Below are 24904 nucleotides of genomic sequence, written 5' to 3' on the forward strand. Positions count from 1 at the left end.
CGGCTCAATCCTCACTTTATTCAGGGAGACCTTCCCCGATCACCCTCTAAACGTGGCCTCGCTCCTCCAATTACTCAAGCATCACCCTGCGCAACTGCTTCCCAGAACTTACCACAATCTGAGTTCATGCTGATTATGTGTATCTGTTTATTGTCCATCCTCCCACATGAACCCCGTGCTCCACCAGGGTAGTAACCTCCCAGCCTCTGCGCCTGTTGTCTGCCAGAGACATTGCAGGTAATCGATACCTGAATCAGTGCTCTCCCAATATAAGAGAATGCAAGCCACCTGTGTCATTTTAAATTTGCTAGTAGCCACATTAAAGAAGCAAAGAAAAACAGATGAAATAAATTTTAATAATATTCTTTAACCCAGTATATCCAAAATGTTATCATTTTATCATGTAAGCAATATAGAAATATCAATGAGACATTTTATGTTCTTTTTTTGTTCTAAGTCTTCAAAATCAGGTATATATTTTACACTTACAACACATCTCAATTCAGATGCCAAATTTTACGGGAAATACTTGATCTGTATTTACATTCCATAAAATTGACAGTTGGCATAGTAAGATGCACATACCCAAATTGTATCAAATACACTTAAATGCTTTCTAAATAACGGAGTCAAGTCTAAGTTTTAAAATTTAAATTTAAAGTTAATAAAATTAAGTAAAATTAAAAATCCAGTTCCACAGATGTACTAGCCACATGCAAAGTGCACAATGGCCACATGTGGCTGGTGGCTGCCATACTGGAGAGTCACATTTGAATGATTACATGAGAGAATTAATTCTAAAATATTGATTGATCAATTAACTGTAAAGACAATGTGATGGCACTAATTGAAAGGCTTTAAATTTCTTGGACTTCCTCTGGAGCTTAAATCACTTGGTAGCAAGTCAGTGCAATCTGGAGTCACTTCTGTAGGGGTACAGTGGCCCCACCGTCTGTGCCACAAGAGGAAGATAAGGCTACTTAAGAGGCACTCAATGCAGTTGGAAAGCCTGGGCTTCAGGCTCAGCCCAATCACAAAGACTCAGTTCAGCTCGGCTGCAACACCAACTGGTGGAATCGGGGACACAACTAAGCCACGCAGCTGTTTTGTTTGATTAGTAAGAAGCCGTCCTTCTTCCAGGCAGTTGCTGCCTGATCCAGTGCTTTGGCACCTGACCACTTTCCACTTTTCATTCTCATTGACTGTGCCCATATTTCAGTTTCCCTTACAGGCCAGTCAACACCTTGGGGCTGGAGAGAGCCTTATTCATCACTGAACAGGGTGACCAGATGTCCCTATTGGACCAGAACAACTGCAGTTCAAACCTGTTGTCTTGGTGTCATCTGCACCTCTTTTCACTCTCAAAATGCTAGGCGATTATAATTTATCGTGGAACCTATCAGAGCACCGACCTCCTAGCAGGCACTTGGGAAACAGCTGTTGGATATTAATGAGCAGAGCATGGCGGGAATCCTGAGGCTGCCCAATGCTCACCTGTGGCCTTCCTCTCTTCTGTAAATACGATTTGGGGGAACAATACATATAAACAGCATAAACTGGCCTTTATACCAACAACATTGGATTTGCAATCTCTGGCATTTTAAATTTCCAACTGCTCTTGCATTCTTTTTTCTTAATCATGCCTTTTCTCCATGATCACATTCCCTCTGTTTTCCCTGAATATTAAAATTAGTTTTTTTCTTTGATAGTTTCTCTCTATTGCCTTGCTTTTTTCCCATTTCCTTTCAATGATTATTAGCTGCCCACAGAGCTTTGTGAGATGGCTCAGATTTCTCACTCTTTCAGAAGTCTAGTCTACTGGGCTGCCTTGACCCTCAGGTGTTTCAAACTAATCCTATTCCTTCCCACTCTTTCGTTTCCCCTTGAATTCACTAGCTTGTTAGAATGTGACAATTGCTCTAGCTGATTCCTCTGAACTATGATTTAAGAAATATAAGCAAAAGAAAGATTTGTCAGTTTTATTTTCATTTTACAGCTGAAATAGTACCCTAATTCTAGGCTACATTATTCCCTACAATCTCCTTCACTCTCCAAGTCTTCACCTTATATACAGTTGGTCGTAGGCCTATCTGTCTCCATCATACACCTGAAGTAGGAGTTTGAGCATGGACTTTGCTGCTGGGCACATGAGTCCGAATCCCAGCTCCTCTACAAACTAGCTGTGTGTGCAAAATTGCTTATTCTGGCCTATATAGAATAGAGATTACAACACCCATCTCAGAGGGCTTTGGAGTATTTAAATGAATTAATACAAGTAAAGCACTTACAACTATGCCAGACCCACACTGCGTGCTCAACTAAAGGCAGCTAATGTCATTACCGTAAGTCCTTAATCATATCTTACTCATCCCACTTCTCCCTTGCACTTAGCATGGCGCTGTGCTCTGCACACAGTAAGTGTCCAGTTAATGCTCTTTTAAGTTGAATGTTTATTGCTGCGAATGAGACCAATGGGAGTTGAGTCTCTTAAGGATACTTATGCTTCACCTGGCAGATACCTCAGTTTGTGCCACAGGCACAGTCAGCCCCAAGCTCAGCCACCACTGGAACGTGTACCACTGCTCAATATGGAGTAGTGGGCAAGAGGTTAACCGGATTAGTGCAAATCCTTCTCCAATCTGGGGGGGAAATATCACACTGCATGAGCAGCTCACGCTGGCTCAGTAGCATCACCTTTTAATAAGAACACGGTGTTCTATAGTTTCATATATTATAATAGGACACCCCAACGCATGCAAGATGAAGCCTAAGTGCTTCAGCATGGAATAAGCAGTGCGTTGAGACCTGGTTCCTAAGGTACCCACCTTATCAGCCTCTTCCCCTGAACCTCCCTACCTTACCTGCCCCCCTAAACACACCTAAGCTCCAGCCAAAAGTAAATGTGCCGCCAACAACGCCACTCCGTGTAACACACCTGAAGCTTCGGCAGTCTTCTCCTTTAGAATGTCCCTGTGCCAGGCCAATTTTCTTGTTCACAGGCCAACTTCTATTCTTTAAGGGTTAGCTCAAGGGTCTCCCCTCCTCTAGAGAGATAGTCCAGATTCCTCAAATAATAACACTCTTTTCTCAACCTTCCCTCCATGTTGTGGGCACGCCTCCATCAGAGGTGTGCTGTAACTGTCAGCTTCCATGTCTGTCGGCCCTCTAGATTGCTAACTCCTTCTGGGCAAGAGTCCAAATTAGATGTGTAGTGATGCTTGAATGAAAGAATGAATGCACATACTGCTTTCAAGTTTATGTGTCTTTTGAATAAATCTCTGTAACCTCCACATTGCTATGAGTTCTTATTATTATCATTTCCATTTTATACAGAAGGAAACTTTTGCTCACAGAGCTAAAATCATTTGCCCAAATGTTCACTGTCAGTGAAAGATAGAGACAGAATGAGTTCTTCCGATTCCAAGTCAAGGGCCCAGATTCTTCCATGGAAAGAAAATTCCACGTGCATTAATTACCTCGATCTCCAAAATATCCCTGCAAGACAGAATAAACTGAGGCAGAGCCCTTCAAGTTCATTACTCTTACAGATCACCTAGGCGCCTGGTTCCTGCACACAGGTTTTTGGCCTCTGAAGCTTATGTCTTTGCCCTGAACCAAGCTGTCTCAAAGCTGCACTGTCCACGGATACACACGGGTACTCAGAAAGCAGAATTTCCTCCAGCTGTTGTTTACAGTCAGGCTGGACAAACCACTGCTAAGTATACAGAGTAAAATGTCCTAATAAACTTGCTTCCTTCTCCACTCCTAAACTCTACTTTCTTCCAACTGGGACAAGAGTTACGAGAGGTCAGGTCCTGACCACTGTCAAGCCTGGATTGAGTCAAAGGCTGAGTTTTTTCTAGGCTTGTTTCAGGGGGTTGTTTAGCATCATAGAAAGCTAAGTAGGTTTATCCCAATTCAGACCTTACACTTACTCTTGCTAATGTGTTACTTTTACATAATCTTTTTGAGTTTACAAAGCTGTTTCAAATCTCATTTGAGCTTCACAACCACCCAGTTAGAGAGACAGAGCAGATATTATTGTTCCTAATAAATGACTGCACACAGCATGGGACAAATCTGAGATCTGGGATTCAGGGCACAAAGCCACTGTTCTTTCCTCTGTTTCATAAACTATCACTCCCAGGTGAGAGAGAGCATCTGTTTGCCTGCTCCTGGATCCTTGGTGGAATGCTAAATGAGAACACAATCTCTCAACACACAGAATTACTGAAAAGAAACAGTCATGCCATACAACCATCAGCAAACCACTATTCTCTATATGGACATGACTATTTCCATTAGGAAGCTAGACTATTAAAATGGAGATAGTCTCATCTCTTTTTGCCTAGCAGGAAATGTTAATACTAATACTGCAATGTATTTTGATAGAATATTCTCAGTTAAAAAAATGAGATTTGTAAAAATTAGAATTCAGAAACCAAAAAGCTAGACACATAGGTTAGAACCCTGAGGCAGATACCAACAAGCCAGCTAAGTAGAAGGATGCCAGACTCTACTGCAGCCTCCATTTCAGCCTTCCACAGGGAAGGCAGGACTGTGTTTCTCAGCAGATGGTAGGACAAATCCTAAAATTCTATTTTTTTCAGAAAATAGGAGGAAGAATTTTTTTTCCTAGTGACAATTTCTGATTCTTTGGTACACCCACAAGTCATCAAGAGTAGGAAATTTAAGCTGGAGTCACTAATTTGCTATTTATTGTAACAACACTGCCTGGTGTTTATACAGCACATTCCGTTCTGTGATCTCCAAGAATGTTATGATCCTTTCCACTAAAACAGATGGAGAAACTAAGGCACGCGAGACCACCCACACAGTCACCCTGAGGAGCCAAGAGCAGAAGCCATCTCACTTATCACTCGGCCCACATCCTTCTGGCAGGACTGAGTCAAGACTCAATTTCATAACAAGACACAACAACCAGAAGAAGGTGGGCTTCACTTAGCACAGGAGCTCACATCTTGGAAAATGTGGGTATATAGGAAATCCCATGAAACCAACACTCAATTTGCCTTATAACCTGAGAAACAGGCCTATGGGTGAGTCCATAGACAACAGCCATCTGGTGGGATGTCAGGGAATGGGTAAAGACTTCCTTCGAACTTCTCTGCCCCAAGTCTAACTTGTCATCCTTAATATTTTATCCCATAAACTTCAATTTCTGTGAAGTGCAAATCCTCTGGGGAGAAATAATACTTTAAGCTATTATTGGTCTTTTATAACTTGTTGTGAATTAAGGCTTTGAGAGTCAGTCTGAGAATTGCTAAAGAAGAGAATATGAGGATGCTGAGAAGCAGAAGCTATCAAGATACAGGAGAGAGAGAGTTCTTCAACAAGAGGCAGGCCACCGAGATAAAACTGCATCTATTTTGTAATCCTGCCCAAGATCCGAGATATTTTATCTTCCTTTCTAACTGATCTTCAGGCAGCAGTGCCTTCCAGCTAGCATTCCAATATTTCTACGTAGTTTGTACCTTAAATTATGCACAACTCTTTCTATAAATCTCTTAGATTTTGTAGAAGGTAAGTTTGAGTCACTCTATTTTGTCCATGAATCTAGAATTATTTCAAATAAATATCTGAATGATATTAATAGATTTTCAAATGTGTGATGAGATGTTGAAAGACCACCCAGAGATTACATTGCCATGGGAGATTCTCTGGGAAGTGACCGAGGACATGCATGGGCATTGGAACATAACCCGTCTGTACTGCTTGCCTAAACCAGCAGTTTCCCAGCCCTGTGGCCCTGGGCAGGTCTCCTAATTTCGTGGCTCCTCCTTGACCTCTCTGTAAAATAAGGGTAATAACACCTACTCACTCCACAGGTTATCAAGAGGATTAAAGTAGATAATATAGTGCAGAGCTTAGTAAAGGGTTGAGACAGGGTAAAGAGGAAAGAGCTCATACTGAGAATTATAAAGTATGCCAAGGCCAGAATTCAAATGCTATCACCTAAGAGGTAACAAACAAGGCAACTCAGACAGACTCGATCATGCTGCCATCAAAGATTACTATATTGAATACAAAATGTGTTTGCAGATAGGCAGCCACCAGTATGAATAACTAAAGAGTCAGAGGCAATACACTGTAGTGGTTAAGAGGGTACATCCAGAAGGTTTAGCTACTTACTACACATGCCTTGAGCAAGTTACTTAACCTCCCAGGGTCTTTGTTTCCTCATCTGTAAAATGGGTAGACTAATAACAGTACCTAATTCTTAGGGTTGTCAAGAGCACCAAATGATCTGAGTTAGTATCTGCATTCTCAATAAGGCTGATACCATCTTGGAGGGTGAAAAAATCTTAGACATTAGAATGGCTTGTGGCTCAATCCTGCCTGACAAAAATTTATTACTTAGTATTTAATTTTTCTCATTATGGAGAAATTAAATTTAATTAAAAGTCAAATTAATTTAGTTAATTTAAATTTAATTTTTCTCCTTAGAGGAACAATACTGGGAAAAAGAAAAGGTTGATAAATAGTATATATATAAAGCACTTACAATAGGGCCTGCCACATAATAAACATGCAAGAAATATTTATGATGATTTTTATTCTTATTTTCAGTAGCAACAGTATCTTGGCATGTCATCATTGAATTAATGGGAAGCAACAGTTTAAAACCAAAGTGTAAGTGTTTTAAGCTATTTAGAATTACTTAAATCATTAAAAATGACTTTCAAGGGGCCAGCCCGGTGGTGTAGTGGTTAAGTTCGCACGCTCCACTTCAGCGGCCCGGGGTTCGCTGGTTTGGATCCCGGACGTGGACCTACACGCCGCTCATCAAGCCATGCTGAGGCAGTGTCCCATATCCAGAATGGAGGAAGATGGGTACAGACGTTAGCTCAGGACTAATCTTCCTCAGCAAAAAGAAGAAGATTGATAATGGATGTTAGCTTAGGGCCAATCTTCCTCAGCAAAAAGAAGATTGGCGATGGATGTTAGCTTAGGGTCAATCTTCCTCAAAAAAAAAAATGACTTTCAAGTATGTGTGTTGGTGGGAGGGGATTTAAAGAGTGGGAGACAGGAAGCTGAGTTTTCAACCATGCCTGTAAAGTTAATGTTAATCTTTCTTAATTGCTACTTTTTACCCTCCTACTTTTTATCTTTATCAGAAAGAAGAAAAACAAATGCAGGAGAAAGCACAGTGCAGTGAAAACAGCAAGTGCTTTGGCCAAGCTACCCAGACTGCAAGCCTGTTTCCTGGAAAGAAGCGCAGCTTCTTCAGAAGTTGGTCAAGAGCATCAAATGACAGAACGTTCGTGAATCGCATAGCACCGTGCTCCACATATAGGAGGGGCTGGATAAATACTAGTTTTTCCTTCAAATTATGTATTTTGAATTACCGTGAACCATAAAACGGAAGTTTTCCTTAGGATGCAGTCAATATTTAGTACAGAACTTAAAACATTTCCAAACCATTTTTAAAGAAGGAAGAAAGGGAGGAAGGAAGGGAAGGAATACATTTCATAGTTCAGAAAGAATGTGTAAATAGAGAGCATTTCAGAGATATGTAGGCAACCACTACTAAGCAGAGTTTGAGTGTGCTTTCTGATGTTCCTTTCTCCCTGGCAAGCTGCACCTGGTCTCCTATCGAGAAAGCCCTAGAGTGAAAGAGGAAGGCAACTCTTCAGGCCACGCTCCCTGTGTGCTGGCCTGATTTGGCTGTGGCGGCTTCCATGGGGTATGCATGTATTTCCCTTTGGTTTTCCTGAGGTCTAAATCCACTTGATCCATGCAGCCCGGCTCCCACTTCACTCTCGTTAATAGCCACGTTCTGGAGAGCCAAGCATTTTAAGTGTAACAAATTGCCATTGTAACAGCTGTAATTATGAGTAAATTTGATCTTGAAAGAAGCCAAGGCGCTGTAACTCAATAACTTGGTAACAAAGCTATCGTTATAATAAGGATAAAGTACCTCAGTGTTTTCCTGGGCGCTTCATCAGCTTCTTCTAACACTAGCTGTGGGGGAAGGGGACATTCAAGGGGATATTCAATTCACTTTCCTTCCCTCCCAGGGGTTCATTCACCAACTTGCATGCTTGTAAATGCATAAACAGCCTCAAGGTTTAGAAACACAAAAACAGATTACTGTTGATACGTGAGTGTTAAAGTGACTGATGAACCTAATCTGAACAATAAAGTACCTATAAAGAAAAATGCTTCTGTGATGACAATCTCAGAAACCATGTGCAAAATGCACAGGAGGAAAACAGGCCTGTTTCTAGAAACAAAATACCAGGTATGCTGCAAAATCACTCAGTTTTCTATATTTGTCCTGTTCAGCCACACAATTACCAATTATTAATCTTTTCAGATGGCCTGTAGTGTCCGTTTATTCCTATTTGAAGTGTATCAATTTAACACCTTCCAGTGCAATGCTAAATACCAAGTCTTCTATATAACACTGTTTCCTTCTCTATTCGGAGCTTAAAGAGGGGAGGGAAGGTTATCATCCTAAAGGACTATACTGAGGCTCCTAGGTAAAAGTTCATTTCTACCCTTAATTCTTATAATGGTGACAAAAATTACATTTTTTTCTTTTACTAAAGTCTGATTATTCTGACTTACAGTTTCAAAAGGGTGGGAATTTGATAGATGCTCAATACATTTCTGTTGAATAATTGAGTAAACGAATAAAGCAAGTCCTTTTTTTTTGCTATCTCCAACTCTATTACAAATGCGTGCACACACACATGTGTACATGCGTGTAAATAAAACTACCAAATGGTTTCTGCTTTCACAGAAAACACAAGAAGCAAGAAGAGACAAGCAGGTTTCATCCCAGGAGGCACCTGGCAGTGGCTTCTCACATTTGGCACCAGATCTCTGGCCAAAACAAAAGCACAATCCTATGGTGAAATTCATCCCCTCATCAGTTTCTCAGCTAACTAAACCCCACATCAATCTGACTTACCGTTAAGCAACTTGACCTGGTGTGACCACTGCTACATAGCAACCTGATGAAACATTTATTGGTGGGCTGTTACTGTTTCTTGGATCCCTCCCCTCTCCCATATCCTTTTTCCCCAGTCTCACTTTTCTTGCTTCCTCACCATCAAATCTTTACTCTCACTGCTCAGAACATAAGGGTGAATTATACACACTTGCTTCTGAAGATGATACTGGAAAACTAAAACATCTGTCCTAATGTTTTAGAAAACGCTCCAAACCCACTTGAAAAAAATCACCCAGGAGACAGACAATTTGGACTATGAAATTCAAACAGTTAATGATATTTTTTTCAGGTTCCCAAAATCAAAATGCAAAATGGAATGTAATGCATACTGACTACTTGGATTTACAAGATGTAAATTTCATAGGCGTAAAATAACTAAACCATTTTCTTCCAAATCATACAATTTATCCTTCTAGCAACCCCTGATTGTGCATTTGTCTTGTGTCTGGCAGTGGATTGGGAATTTACAAATAAACACAAAAAGCTGGATAGTGCAAATCCATCTCAGAGCAGACTTAAAAGTATATTCCATTCAGTTTATAGCAGCTTTACTCATAATCACCCAAACCAGATACAATCCAAATGTCCTTCAACTGGTGAATGGACAAACTGTGGTACATCCATACAACTGAATACCACTCAGCAATAAAAAGGAAAAAATCTGACACACAACCACACGGATGAAATCTCAAATCAGATTATTTGAGCATTATGCTAAGTGAAAGAATCCTGACTTAAAGACTACATGTGTATTATTCTATTCATATGACATTCTAGAAAAGGCAAAACTATAAAGGCAGAAAACAGACCTGTGGTTGCAGAGGCTGGGGGTTGGGGAAGGGGTTGACTATAAAGGAGCCCAGGAGAATCTTTGGTGGAGATGGAACTGTTCTGTATCTTGGTTACACAACTGTATACATTTATTGAAACTAACAGAACTGAGCTCTATCCATAAAGGACAAATTTTACTCTCTGTAAACCTTAAATTTTAAAAATAAGTCCTTCAAAACTAATTTATGGTAAAAAATGAATCAAACAGTGACTGCCTCTGAGGGGAGACACCTGACTGGGAAGGGGCTCGAGGGAAACTTGTGGGGATGGAAACAATCCATATCTTGAAAGGGGTTCAGGTTACATATGTGTATGCATTTGCCAAAACTCAAAAACTATATAGTTAACACTTGTGAGTTTCATTGAATGTAAATTTTACATCAAAAGAAAAAACTGAAAACAAAGATATTAATGACATGCAAGCTGACATATTGGGGGGAATGGACTGATGTCTGCAACTTACTGTGAAATGCATCAAGAATTAGATGGATTAATGGATGAATCAAGATGGAGAGGTGCACAGGTGTGTGATAAAGGAAGTATGTAAACGTTAATGGTGGAACCTAGACAGTAAGTTCAGTGGTGTTCATTTTAAATTCCCTAATTTCGCTGTATGTTTGAAAATTGTTTTAATGAAATGTTGGGGGGAAAAAATCAATTCTAAAGAATTAAAATATATACAATCTAGAACGAGGATTTTCAAGGATTTAATAAAAACATGTGCCATTAATTCTTAAAAACATGTGAGGTATATCATTTTTCCTATGATTATCCTTTTCCAGTCATATCACATATTATTCAGACTCAAAGCTTGTAAATGATGCCGCAAATGCAGAGCTGTGCCTGTCCCTTCACAGGGTTTGTTCAACTACAAACCTGAATTAGACACACAAGGCTGAACACGGGCTCTACTGATCCACTGATGATAAGAGAAAACCAACCCTTACAGAAAGGCTCCATAACTCCCTGCCACTGTATTAACTCACAACACAGGGTGCTGGCACCGGTGCACAGGGGAAAATGTCTCTAAATTTTATTCCCAATGATGTCATCTCAATGCTCCCCAAACTGTGAGCTGGAGAGTCATGAAATCGGAAAAGGCCAGCTGTATGTCCTGGTGATTCATCTTGTTATCTTCATTGAGGTCTACACGCGGAGCCTTTGCCCTCTGGGGTAATTAAGCAGTCTCAGATTTGGTGCCAGGCTGGACTTCTGACCTTGTTCCTATCAGTTAATACTAACTATTGGTTAGAAGTTATGCCTATGGAATTGCAACTTTCTGTTGTGAAGGAGCACTGGTACAACTACACTGCTTATAAAATTTCCAAAATCTACAAATCTTTAAATTATGTCACATTGCCTATAACCAGACAACCTCAAAGCTGACAGCTGATCAGAAGGCTACTAAATAGATGCTTTCATTTAAACTGCCCTTGTATGGCAGCTCCCAAGTTAGCTGTGGTCGCCCCCCAAAACACACACACACATACACACACAACCCCTATTATAGAGGCTTAAGGGTCAGGGATACAGAGCTCGGTATCAGAGAAAATTGACTTTGTCTTTTTGAGTTAAGAAGAACAGTTTGTGTACAGCATGGTGATAATACTGTATTGCATATTTGAAAGTTGCTAAGAGAGTAGATCTTAAAGGTTCTCATCACAAGAAAAAAAAAATTTTGTAACTATGTATGGTGATGAATGTTAACTAGACTATTGTGGTGATCATTTTGCAAAGTATACAAATACTGAATCATTATTTGTATACCTGAAACTAATGTTATAGACAATTATACTTCAATAAAAAAAGAACAGTTTGTGTAATGTTTTAAAAGGGGCTAAAGGAGCTTGTCTTTCTACTAAACAACAAAGAAATAATCATTATGGGCGGTGGTGGGGGGTGCTTTAATGGCTGGATTACGGATACTTTTATACGCTGGGAAACCAATCTAAATGTCTCAACATACCTATATGGTAAAATAAACGGTGACTATGCCATGCAGGTTCCTTTATACTGATGATGTTTTCGAGAAACACTTCATGACACGGGGAACATGGGAAATCTCCAGATGTACTGTTGTCATGGGATACTGGGATTTAGGCCCATCTTTACCCTCAGCTGTGCCTCACTTCTTGTACCAATGTCTCAGTATTGGTATGTTTTTTCATAATTCTAATCTTAAAATGATTTAGGTATAAATTAGGATTGCCAGACTTACCAAATAATAACACAGGACACTCAGTTAAATTTGCATTTCAGATAAACAACAGATAATATTTTCAGTATAAGCATGCCCTGTGCAATATTTGAGACGTGCTCATACTAAACTTTGTTCGTTTATCTGGCAGCCTTCAGTATGAATATAAACTTGAGATGTGGCAGTGACAAGCTTTTTAAAAAGATATTGATTGATGACTCCAAAAGTCTCCGCTTTACAGTTGCCAGCATTGCGCGTGAGTATAGAAACTGATGCTGACCAACTGAGTTTTTTGGCTTCAGGCCTGAATTTTAGATTTGACTAGATGGTGAGCTCCATGAGGGCAATGACTAGGTCTGCTTTTTCAGTTTTATCTCTGATGTTTAGCCCAGTACCTTGCACACAACACGCTCTCAAAATTATCCTTAGAGAAAGCAAATGAATGAATCGTTGAACTCCAGATCTCTCTCTCATGCCACCTCATTCCCGAGAGACTTCAGTTTTCCCTGCATTAAGGGATGACCCCATTTTTTCCCAGTCCTCCAAGAAGTCTCCACCTTCATCCTTTTCTCTCTGTGGATAGATGGGTTGAAAAGGGGCTTCCCGCTGGACTATGGAGTAAGTCTGAAAAGCAGGTCCACATCTTAAGGGACATTATTGGAAGATTCCATCTAGAGCAAAGGCTGCCCTTGAGCTGGGGCCTAGAAAATGTGCCCTAAAGACACAGTCCTGTTATTCACCTGCTCACTCTGCTGGTCTTTTGCACTTTTTTGGGGGGTGGCGAGGAATGGTAGCCTGGTCTTGACAAACTCATATATGAAAATGCTTGTTTAGCTTTGCCAACGGATTAAAAAAGAATCTACATGTCTACCAAAATTTTCATTAATTGTATCCATCCTTGAATTTATCTGATTTTATTTTTGGCCTCTTCTATTTCCCACTTCCAACCTATAATCTCCACCACTGTCCTCATATATTTCTAATTTCTATGGCCAGGATTTTAAAATTTGTTTTATTGTTATTGTCATTTTAGAAGGTGTTCCATTTCTCCAAAAACCATGTAAAGTATTTAATTCCTTAGAAGAACTTGTATTAAGTACAATAATTTGCTATTTGGAACTGCCTTCTTCTGGAATTCATAAACATCAGTAATAATAGCTACTGTTCTCATTATCATACTCTTGTATCAGTGAGAGATGTACTGTGAGAACAAAGAAGCAATGTTACTTGTTCCTCATTTATCATAGACATTGCTGAATAGGGAAAGTCTGTATCTATCTCAAGACTGAGCAGGTTAATTTCAAGGCTAATTGTAAAATCAGCTCTTTCAGGTAAAACAGTGTCTAGGCGGATAACTGAAGGTGCTAATAAATATTCTAAGTATTGAGGAGAAAGGTAGAAGGAGGAAGTTTGGAAAGACATTAAGAGTAGAAAATATGAGAAGGGCACATCTGATGGGCAATGCGGACCAAGGGTAAAATCACAAGTGACACTGGTTCAAGATGGTAATTAATGGATTGGAATGAACACTAGAAAGTAGCTCGTCTGCTCCATGATTTTACAAGTGAAATAAGCCCAATGAGGAGTGACATGCTAATAGAAACTCTGAGCTAGCAGGAAAGCTGAGATCAGAATCCAAATATCCCAATCCAGTCAACGACTCTTTCATTTTATAACACAGTGTCTCTCCAACTGGCTGCTCCCATGTCTGCACTAAAATGAGACAGTACTGTGTATGTCACCATAAAATGATTTAAGCTCTAGGGAAATTAAGAGAAAATTATAGCTCCTAGCTTTATTGTCGTCTCCGTCATTTACTTTCCTATAAAAATTAATTTTAAAATATCATTCATTCATTCATTCACTTATTCTCCTATTGAAGGTCTTCTATGTGCCAGATATTATTCCAGGTCAAGAGAATATCACAGTTAAAAAGATGCATAGGGCTCCTGCCCCCATTGAATTTACTTCCTAGAAGGGAAAAACCAACAACAATCAAATAAAGAAAATTATGGTTTTGGATTCAGATAGGTAACAAAGAGGAAATGAACCTGTTAAAGCTAGACAGTAGCTGAGATTGATGGATGAGATTAAGGGTCTACTTTAGCAAGGGTGATTGTGGAAGGTCCTTCAAAGGAAGTGACATTTGCTTTGATATGTGAAGGATGAGAAGACATCCATCATGCAACAACCAAAGGAAGTACATCCAGGCAAAGGGAACAAGGAAAAGAGTTTAGTGTTTCAAGAGAGAGAAAGAAGCCAATGTGGCTGAGTATGATAAGGAAAAAGAGGCATTTCAAAGACCAGCTCAGGGAGGTATGAAGAGGCCAGGTCATGATGGCCCAAAAAGATCATTAAGAAAAAATCAGATTTTATTCCAAAATCAATGGAAAGTCATTGAAAGACCTGATCTTTGTATATCTTAAGAAGCTTACTCACTATGGAGAATGACTATAGAAGAACAAGAGTGGTGGTGGAGGCAATTGCTGTGGCCCAGGTCAAAGATGACAATGGAATTAACCAGGCTGGTGGCAGCACAAGAGAGAAAAGTCCACAGATTTCAGAGTTTCAAGATAAATTTTAGAGGTGGAGCCAATAGGATCTCTTGACGGTTCCATGAAGGGGAGTGAGGAAAAGAGAAAGAATCAAGAACAGACTGCTCTATTTTTGGCTTGAGCAACTGGATAAATCATGGTGCCATTTACTGGGAAGGAAAAAGTTTGAGGGCCAAAGTGATGGTTAAGAATCAAAAGTATCATATATGTCTTGTTATGTTTTAGATGCTTACTAGACATCTAATTGGAGATGTCAGGTAGGAGACAGAGGGAGACATCAGTTTGAAGCAAGGACATCAGCATAAAGGTAAGCGCTGGGCTCTCCAACATTTACAGGTGAGGTGGAGGAGGAACCATCAACAAAGACAGAGGTGCAAGAGAGGCAGGAAAAAAACTGGGAGAATGTGGTCTCAAGAAACTGAGAGAGAAGCTTTTTAAGAAGGCGCAAATGATGGACCACCATGTCAAGTGAAAGGCAGAGGCAGATGAGAACAGAGATGTATCCACTGGCTTTGAAATATCAAAGCATTGTTGACACCAACAAAAGCAGTTTCACTGTAAATAGTTTTAAAAAAATCAAAAAGGTGGAAAGGTTACTATTAAGAGTTATTTATGTGTTTGTGTATCCTCCCAAACCTATCCTGCATGTAACTACACACACATAAATACAGGTCATTTTAACATAAATGAGAATACATATGTTCCTTTTTATTGCTTATTTCACTTTACATATTATTTTGGAGTCCTTCTTTATCAATATGGACAGATTTATAATATCATTTCAACGGCTACTTACTATTTTGTTATAAGGATTTAACCTGCACTTTTGATCTTTTCTTACATGTACAATTCATTATACTATATTAAACTATATACTTCTCTAAGCACATGCATGAACAGTGATGAGCCTTCCAAGGGGGAAAGAATCGATGGACAGAGGAGTTAAGTGCACATTCTGCAGAGCAGGAATCAAAATCCAAAGGTTCTTTCTGCTGCACCATATTGCCTCCTTTTACGCTCTAAGAATTGATTGACATTTGGTAGAATTGAGCACAGAAACAAAATTCAAAGCACTTATTAACAAATCCGGCCTTTTCAATGGTGATGTTTAATTGGATTTCTTAATTACTCTTGCATTCCTTAGAATAAATACATGAATCAGTCTGATTTCTCTTCAAAGCCAGACAATTAAAATGGCTTTTGGTTTTGTTGTTGTCACTGGTTCTTTGTTTTTTGCTGTTTTCACTCATTCCCTAGGTTTGCTTACTTAATCCATTCTAACTTGTGCAAAAGTTCAATGGAACTTTGCTGTGGCTCCAAAATTTCCTTCTTCAGACCTGCTATAGACCGCATGCTTCTGTTCCCCCAAAATTCACAGGTAGAAACCGAACTCCCAACGTGATGGGATTTGGAGGTGGAGCCTTCAGGAGGTGATTAGGTCATGAGGGTGGAGCCCTCATGAATGGGATTAGTACCTTATAAAAGAGACTCCAGAGTGCTCCCCTGCCCCTTCTGCCATGTGAAGCTGCAGCATGAAGACAGCTATTTATGAACCAGGAAGCAGGCCCTCACCAGACACCACATCTGCCAGTGCCTTGATCGTGCACTTCCCAGCCTTCACGACTATGAAAAATACATTTCTGCTATTTATAAGCTTCCCAGTCTATGGTATTCTATTATAAGCAACCTGAACTAAGACAAGACCTATCTAGAAATTTAAAATGCTGTCATTACCCTACATTTTCTAGATCCAGAACCTCCTTTTTTTACAATCTGACATCTTAGAAATACCACATAAATTAAGAAAATAACAAAGATTTTACATTTAGTACCTTTCCTCCAAGTGGCTAAAGTGACCGATGCAAAATCCATCACCTACCCCCCCCCCCTCAAATCCCTCACTCTATTTTTACACGGCCATCGCTTTATATGCTACTTGTTCTCTGACTTACCCTGTTTCCTCCAACCTTCATTTCTGGTTAATACCGTTTCTCTCAGAGTAGTAATAGGTGTCACCGGAGAACTGGACAAAGCACAAGGGGAGAGAGAATGAGCCCCTCCACCTTGTCCTCACCAGGAGCAACCTTGCTTTAGGACTTGAGTGACCTGAGCCTATTATTTATGCCTAAAAGATACTCGTATTTCAATTTGGAGACTAAGACACAGAGAAACATCACATTTGAGCTACTCAGTGGAGCATGACTGACAGAAATAAAACCAGTGTTCAGGTGAGGGTGAGACCAAGGCAAACTTATGAAAGGGCTGAAATCCGTCCTTCATGCCTTGCTCCCTTTCTCCCAACATGGCCTACTCAAGGGGTTACACACTGGGGCTGCCCCTCAGATGCATCTTCTTGAACCCACACAAATATTTTAAGACTTTTGAAGTATGCCAACATTTAAAGTCAGGAAACGTTATATACAAATCCAGACTCTCCTGTTCTCTGGAATTGACAACTCTGAGCCAGCTTGCCAACACGATGACAACTGGCTGCAGCCGAGTAGCAGCTGCTCCCTTACACACAGCGAGAGTTCCACGCTGTGCTCTATGCCCAATTATTTGATATCTGGCCCATCTCGCTCATTCTTGTTATCTGCACTCCCACTGCAGGCATGTGAGTTTATAACCTTTCAAAAGAAAGTACTGCCAAGTGCTCTCTAATAAAGATTTGGCGACCTTTCCAAAGGCCCTGAGAATTTTTTTTTTTAATTCACTCCTGTCTATAAGGGATTTAGGCTATGACCCAAACTTTCCCATCAAACATCCCAGCAGTGGACAATCTGACTGTCTGGTTTCTGACCATCCAGATATCTGGGATGCTTAGAAATAAAACAGAAAGGAAGGGCATGTGGAGAACATGGTGGAATCTGTACCCACATACCTCCTCCAGTCTCTCCCACACTCCTAGTCATTCTGCCACCATAAATGTATCAAAGGTTGCAAACTCAAGGCTGAAATGCTTCTCCCAGGAGTATACGCATTCTAGCGAGGTTTTTAAGACAGAAATGCTATCAAAAGGCAAAGAGAGGAATTTGCTGTGATGGTCGCATCTCATAGCTGGCGAAAAGGTGGTAAAGAAGGCAGCCTGCAGTGAGAGAGGCTCCCAACAGGCCTCTTGACCGCCGTGTCCATGTCCTCTCTGCTCATCAACAGATCCAAGCCCACGCTGCTTCCAGAAGAATTCAGGGCATTCTCAAGATATGTGGTATATACTTTCATTCCCTGGCGAGATGCTGAGGGGCAAACGTGCAATGATCATGGTTATGACATACACTAAGCAACAACACAGAGCCTCAGGTACCCGCCCAAGAGAACACAGCCTGTCTCATTCCACCTCAACACACCCAGGATCATCCCACATGGCTGGATGAGCACCAACCCCGGGATGTTATAAAACTGCACTTCTCAGAAGAAAGTCAAACCATGAAGTTATCATCACCTTTAAAACCTAAGAGCAGAAAATTAACCTGCCAAAGAAAACAGTCCACAGGGGCACTAGCCGGAATGAGGGCAGGTGCAGTGAGAGGAAATGGAGCAGTGGCCCCAACAGGAAGCACTTGAACTCAACGTGAAATGAATTTTGAAGCTGCACCCAGCCAAATGGAACCTTATCAGGAAAAAGGCATGGCTACAGTTCATGCGTGGGAGCCAGGTAAGATCGAACTCAGACACCTCTGAGCATATATTTCTAACTAAATAAGGGTTCTTTACCACTAAAGGTCCCCCGGTAGATCAGGTGTATGTAAACAACTCCCAGGTCGTTTGTCTCAGAGTTAAAAAAAAGAGATAACTAGAAAAAGAGATAACTAATGTGCTGGTTGTCTCCATGGATCAATTACAGATCAATCAGCAGTGAAAATAAAATAATTCTGAAATTATAAAGTGAATCCATGGAGAAATGGGACTTCACTGATAAGGAGTGGGTGTGTATAACTTTTTGGGAACACAGCCATGATGTACAGTAGGTGCTCCTGTACCCTTACTTACTCCATCATATGTACTTTACTCTTGAGGCAAAAAGAACAACTCCGGTCATCTGAAAATCAAATCCTGGGCATGACTAGGCTCCACCCTGGACTGGTCAGGAACTTGAATTTACCTTTCTTCTTTCACAGGTCTGATTTCCACTGATCTTGCTAACTACCTCCAATCACTGCCTTTCTCCCTTCCGTCCTTCTCCTACACCCCTGTAGTTATCATTGCACAATGCTCAAACGCTCTGCATTAACATTCCCGTCAGAGGAAATGGCTTATGTATAAATGCAACAAGTGGGCATATCTCTGGGAGCTAAAGCCTCGCACTTAATCCTGAGCCACATTTACAAGGGGACAATGCTGCTTCAGGAGAATAAGTGAGGGGCTTCAAACATTGAAAGAGCTGTTATGTATAAGCCTGGAAAGCAAAAGTAGATCCACAGATCCAATGGGTAGAAGTTACAGGCAAGCAGATTATAACTCAACAAGTTAAATCTTCAATCATAGAAATGTTTGCCTTCTCCAGTCCTGAACTCTGTGTCATCAGGCATGCTTAACAGGTCTGAAAAAATTCCTCTTAGGAGTTGGATGGAGGGTATGCCAGCACTGGCTAGCAAAGAGATAGGTCTAATTCTAAGGAGCCAATGATTCTGCAATAAGTAATATCATATCAATAGTTTTTCCATAACTGAGATACACAGCCGTACATATCCATGTGACGAGGCAGGTTGACTGAAGATGAACTTTAAGAACAAACAAGACAGGAGAGGTGCCCATCCCTGACCCCATAGCAAGGGGTGAGTCAATTCTAGATGTGGATAAAAACTGACCTGTAAGGAGATCTGAAGACAGAAAAAGGATTGGAAAAGACTAGAGGTTGAAAGGCCAGAACCTTCAAGGTAAAATCTAATGTGCAGAGAAAGCTGCTTGTATATTAACTACACATGGATAGGACAGGGGTGCATGACTTAATGGTAGTTTATGTTTTTTTTATTTTTAAAAGCCTACTCTAATAGGAAAGTTTGAGATTCTGGTTTTCTGTTCTGGGTAAGAAGGAGGAAAAATGAAAGAAAATGATCTCCTCTGCCCCACTCATGTCTGCATGGGCAGCTAAAGAGCTATCAAGAACTTCTATTCCAAAGCGCTCCTATAGACAAAACCCTCCTTGACAAAATGCCACAGACTGGCGGAGATTTCTAAACAGATTAACAGGAGGCTTCTAAGAACGTTAACTCAAGACTGTTGTTTCTGAAATTGAGCTTAAGTCTCTTGGAGAAAAGTTGGTCAAAGATATGGATGAGAATATCGGAAGACCCACTGGTCCGACTGCTGTAATATTGTACCAACACTTCCTGCAAAACTGCGTTATTCCTGTCCTAGTGATGCTATGGTGGAAGGCTGTGAATCTCTGTCATTTAAAAAGCTAATCAGGGGCCGGCCCAGTGGCGCAAGCGGTTAAGTGCGTGCGCTCCACTGCGGCGGCCCGGGGTTCGACAGTTGCCGGTTCGGATCTCGGGCGCACACCGAGGCACAGCTTGTCAAGTCATGCTGTGGCAGCATCCCATATAAAGTGGAGGAAGACGGGCATGGATGTTAGCCCAGGGCCAGTCTTCCTCAGCAAAAACGAGGAGGATTGGCAGATGTTAGCTCAGGGCCGATCTTCCTCACAAAAAAATAAAAAATAAATAAAAAGCTAGTCATAACATAATGTTAACATATGGGAACCAGGCTATTCTTGTTCTCCAGGCTCATGTGCCCCAACTGACCACAGCATTTTTCTTTTTTTTTTTAGCACCAGGAGGGTTGTTCTTACAATGTTGCTACTGTCGCATTTCCTTCTTAGAACCCTCTAAGTAAAAACAAAAGCAGGAGAAAAAAAGAGCCGGTGCAATTTACTACAGCAAGGAAAAGCCAGGATCTGTTTAGTGTGTGTATTCTCTGCAGTTCACCCATGTGTTTTCCCTTTCTTGATAAAATGGTGATCAAAAATAACTTTACAGGGGCCGGCCTGGTGGCACAAGCTGTTAAGTGCACGCGCTCTGCTGCGCCGGCCTGGGGTTCGCAGGTTCGGATCCCCAGCGTGCACCGATGTATTGCTTGTTAAGCCATGCTGTGGCGGCGTCCCATATAAAGTGGAGGAAGATGGCCACGGTTGTTAACTCAGGACCCATCTTCCTCAAGAAAAAAGGGGAGGATTGGCATCAGATGTTAGCTCAGGGTTAGTCCTCCTCACAAAAAAATAAATAAATAACTTTATACATAGCCAATGTTTTCCACCAAACCATTTCACATGGTCCCATCACCCAAAATCACAAATGTGCCTCCACTCTGTCACATAAATCGTCCCCCGTACACACACCCAAAGGAGACCTGCCAATCACATCGACACTAGCTTTACACTCCCAGTGAGGTCTGCCAGGAGTCAAAAATAGTCATCCCATAGAAATTTACATACATACATCTCAACGTATCTACCCACAAAACACTATTAATTAGGAAGGGGAAAATAGTCATTTTAAAGTAAATAGAATTGGCAGACACCACCTTAACCAACTGACCCAAGTTAAAACCATGTGTAATGAAACAAATCAACATTGTGTGCCTCCTGATCTGATGCGCCGAGAAGAACAGAGCACTTCTCTGGTGTTCTTGCCAAACCTGAATCTAATCATGAGATTAGATATTCTACAAAATAACTGGCCTGTAATCTTCAAAAAGTTCTAGCTCATGAAAGAAAAAAAAAAAGGAAAGAAAACGGAAGGAAGTATGACAAAGTCTACCAAGAGGACTTGTGAAACATGACGACTAAGTGTGATCCTGGCCCAGAAAAGAGACAATGGCCAAAATTTGAATAAAACCTGCTAATATTATTGAATCAATGTTGATATCCAGACTTTTATCAGAATGTTAACCGTTGTACTTCTGGTTATGTAGCACAATGTCCTTGGTTTTAGTAAATATACAATGAAATATTCAGAGCTAAACGGACATCATGTCTGTAATTTGCTCCCAAATTTTCACAAAAAAACTTATATACATATATATCTATCCATACATATACGTGTGTGTGTGCATGTGTATCAATAGAAGAGAGAGCATATGATCAAGTAAGTATGGTAAGATGTAAAACGTAAACATTAACATTCGGGGAATCTGCAAAGCATAATAGGAATTCTTTATAACATTTTTTGCAACTTCTCTGTAAGTAAAAAGTTTTTTTTTAATTAAAAAGGAAAAATAACCTAAGTGGGCCTGCACTTATTGAGGAGGGAGCTGGAGAAGGAGGAAGAATGTGGTGACCTCCATCTCCTCTGCTCCCCCATCCCAACACTGAGAAGCATTGTAATGTCCTGGGTTTCCCTGAAAGCTACTGTAGGAGACCCTGCAGCGAGCTCCCCCAGGGAACCACTATATCTCCAAATCCCAGAGCCTAACACAGGGCCTGGCATACACTAGAGGCTCAAGAAATGGCCAATGAATGAATGAATGAACTTTAAGAAATATTTGAAAGAAATTGTGGGCACACCCCAATCCGTGGTACTCCATCTGCCAAGTTGTGGCTACCCTGTATAAACAGCTGGATGGGAATCACAGGCAGGAGGCATCAGAATGAAGAGGAAGATATGGGTCTATCCTGGGATTCTTGTTATACAGAAGAAGGGCATGTACCCTAGAGCTGGCTTGAAGTGGCCCTGCTCCTCTGGACTGGGTGAAGAAGGACATACATTCCAGGTACAATGTCTTCCAGCATCCAAGATCCTGGATCCTGCATAAGCTATTCGATGCACTGAGATAAGAAGAAATGAAGAACAAGATTCCCCAAGACAACGTTAAAGATTGAAAAAGCTCCCTATTTCGGTAAATCCTTCATCACGAAAACAATGCTTCATTACATTCTGTTCTTACCTCCTAAACTAGCTAGTACTTGGTTTTTCAAATTCACATTGACTATGCACATGAGGTCTGAAACTGGAATCATTTTAATTACCAAAGTTCAAGAAAGCTTGGCAAAGTTGTTTAACAGATGAAAAACGTGACTTTGCTTCAAAAACTTAGCTAATTCAAGAACATGCCAACAGACTGATTTTCCAGAAACATTCAATTATGAATAGAGATGAGGAGGAAAAAAAATACGATCCACAGGTCACCAGAATATATTAGGGGATATTCCTATAACCCTCAGAAAATTGGGACCTACAAGAAATGTGCTTTTTCTAACCACCAAGATACAATTTCACAATCATGAGTACTGTGTGATAATATTCCAGAAAAAAATTAAACAAGGCGAACCATGGCACATAACAGAGGGCAGGACTCCAAATTGCAAAGCCAATTTGCATATTAATTCAAATAGGGACCTTTTTGCTTTAACAAAGAATACAATTTTCGAAGAATCTCTAGGTGAGATTGCTGCTCACTGGTAGGGACTTGTTGACCAATTTATTTGAAAATGAGCTCACAGAGCAAACCAAAATCATAATCGCAAAAAAAAAACCCTCATCAATAAATAAAACACAGCGAGCCTACAGAGAAACTGGGGCAGGTTGGTACAGCTGCCCCCTCTTCTTTTTTACTTAACTCATCTGGGAGGCCAAGTAGTTCTCTGTCAGTCAGTCCCTGCCTCTAGGGACAGACATTTACTCACCCTCAGAGTTTTAATGGCCAGTTATTAGTTTGTTGGTCCCTAACACCCTCCAGTTTCCTATCTCCCAGTTTAAAGCTGTCCCACCTCTCTAAAATGTTGTGGGAGAACCTGGACATATCACATCCCCTTCTAGGTACTCCTAGGGCTACGTTGTCTGTGCAACTTAAAAGGACTTGGAGTCAAGACACCATGCAAGAAAGATACCTGATGAGCCCCCAAGAGGAGAAGCCGGATTCTATCCCGTCTGTGCTCAGTATCCTTCCTGCCCTATACATGGTCTAGTCCTTGGGCTGCTAATGACATGGTTCTATCGATGCCAGCTAAAATGCCAGGATTCCTGGTGACCTGAGGTGTGACCTAAGGGTTCTGGAACAGACCCCTCTATAGAGCTCGGATAGAATCTCAGATCTGTATGCAAATAGGTACATGGTATAGTATTATTCTTTTTCTTTTTGTGAGGAAGATCAGCCCTGGGCTAACATCCATGCCAATCCTCTTCTTTTTGCTGAGGAACACCAGCCCTGAGCTAACATTTATTGCCAATCCTCCTCCTTTTTTTTTTTTTCCCCCGTTTTTTCTCCCCAAAGGCCTAGTAGATAGTTGTATGTCATAGTTGTACATCCTTCTAGTTGCTGTATGTGGGACGCCACTTCAGCATGGCCGGACAAGCAGTCTGTCGGTACGCTTCCAGATTGCAACCCGGGCCGCCAGTAGCAGAGCACACGCACTTAACCACTAAGCCACGGGGCCGGCCCCATAGTATTATTCTTAATACTTCAATATTTCTGAATTAATCTCTATCTCCCCACACACGCGCTCCTCATTTCTCCATGACAAGCCCTACTTATGATACAACCCTTGGGCTGTTATACAACTGAGATGATAATGGCACTTCAGCAAAAATCAAGCCATTGTCTATTTCTGTCAGAAAAGGCAGCAAAGACACTGGACCAAAGGATAGGATGACAGCTCTTGAAATCTGAGCCTTCATACTGGTCACCAATTCCTAGTGTGACATTACCAATAAAAAATGCAGAAGCTTTGCCTCTTGGTCCCCACCCAACTGGTTCTTCTTACCTTTGGTTCCATTGAAATGAAACTGTGGGTTCCTCTGCTTGAGAGAACTGACCTTTTAATCGTCCTGCTATGGTAGAAGTGGTAGTAGTCCTTCAGGGCCCCGATCTGCAAAGACAGGAGGGAAAGAACAAAAGAAAGAGAGTTAATGTATGAAAAGTCTTCTGTTTTCCTGTTTTTCATTAAAATAAGAACACAAAACAAAAAAAGGTCCATAAATTATGCACTGGCTGCTATGCTTAAATGTCACTTGAACCTTGGTGATCACTTTTCACAAGAAGGACATGTGATAGGAAACAGAGTGTCCTTGAGGCAGTGACCGCGGAACTAAAGATTATAATGGGGCAGCTTAGCCTCTCCATAGCTTCCTTTTAATGTTTAATTTATATGCAGCATTTTAAGTAATTCTATATCAATCTATATCCAAATGTGAGAAAGAGAAAGAAAAATCAAACAGCTACCTGGTTATAAAAGCACATTGCATTTTGTTTGCTCCAAGAACAGCACAATGAAGGACCTTGTTAGATTATTTATATCATTAATTTGAAACAAGTCCTAAGCAGTTGATCATTCACAAAGAAAACACGGCTTAGTTTGTTTCCTGACTTCAGCAGACAGAATAAATACATAGCCCTTATTCATTT

At 40.7% G+C, this 24904-nt stretch overlaps 1 protein-coding gene across 5 annotated transcripts in view; it reads right to left on the minus strand.

Annotated features, from left to right (window-relative positions):
* Positions 1-24904, minus strand: part of PCSK5 (proprotein convertase subtilisin/kexin type 5) — a 448916-nt gene that overhangs the window by 386545 nt on the left and 37467 nt on the right. For all 5 annotated transcript variants that reach the window (XM_058565628.1, XM_058565627.1, XM_058565629.1 and 2 more), the window contains exon 2: positions 24264-24368. In XM_058565628.1, coding sequence (XP_058421611.1) covers positions 24264-24368 — 105 coding nt within the window. The remainder of the gene's footprint in view (positions 1-24263; positions 24369-24904) is intronic.

The sequence above is a fragment of the Diceros bicornis genome, chromosome 22, assembly GCF_020826845.1.
Source record: "Diceros bicornis minor isolate mBicDic1 chromosome 22, mDicBic1.mat.cur, whole genome shotgun sequence".
Lineage (NCBI taxonomy): Eukaryota > Metazoa > Chordata > Mammalia > Perissodactyla > Rhinocerotidae > Diceros > Diceros bicornis.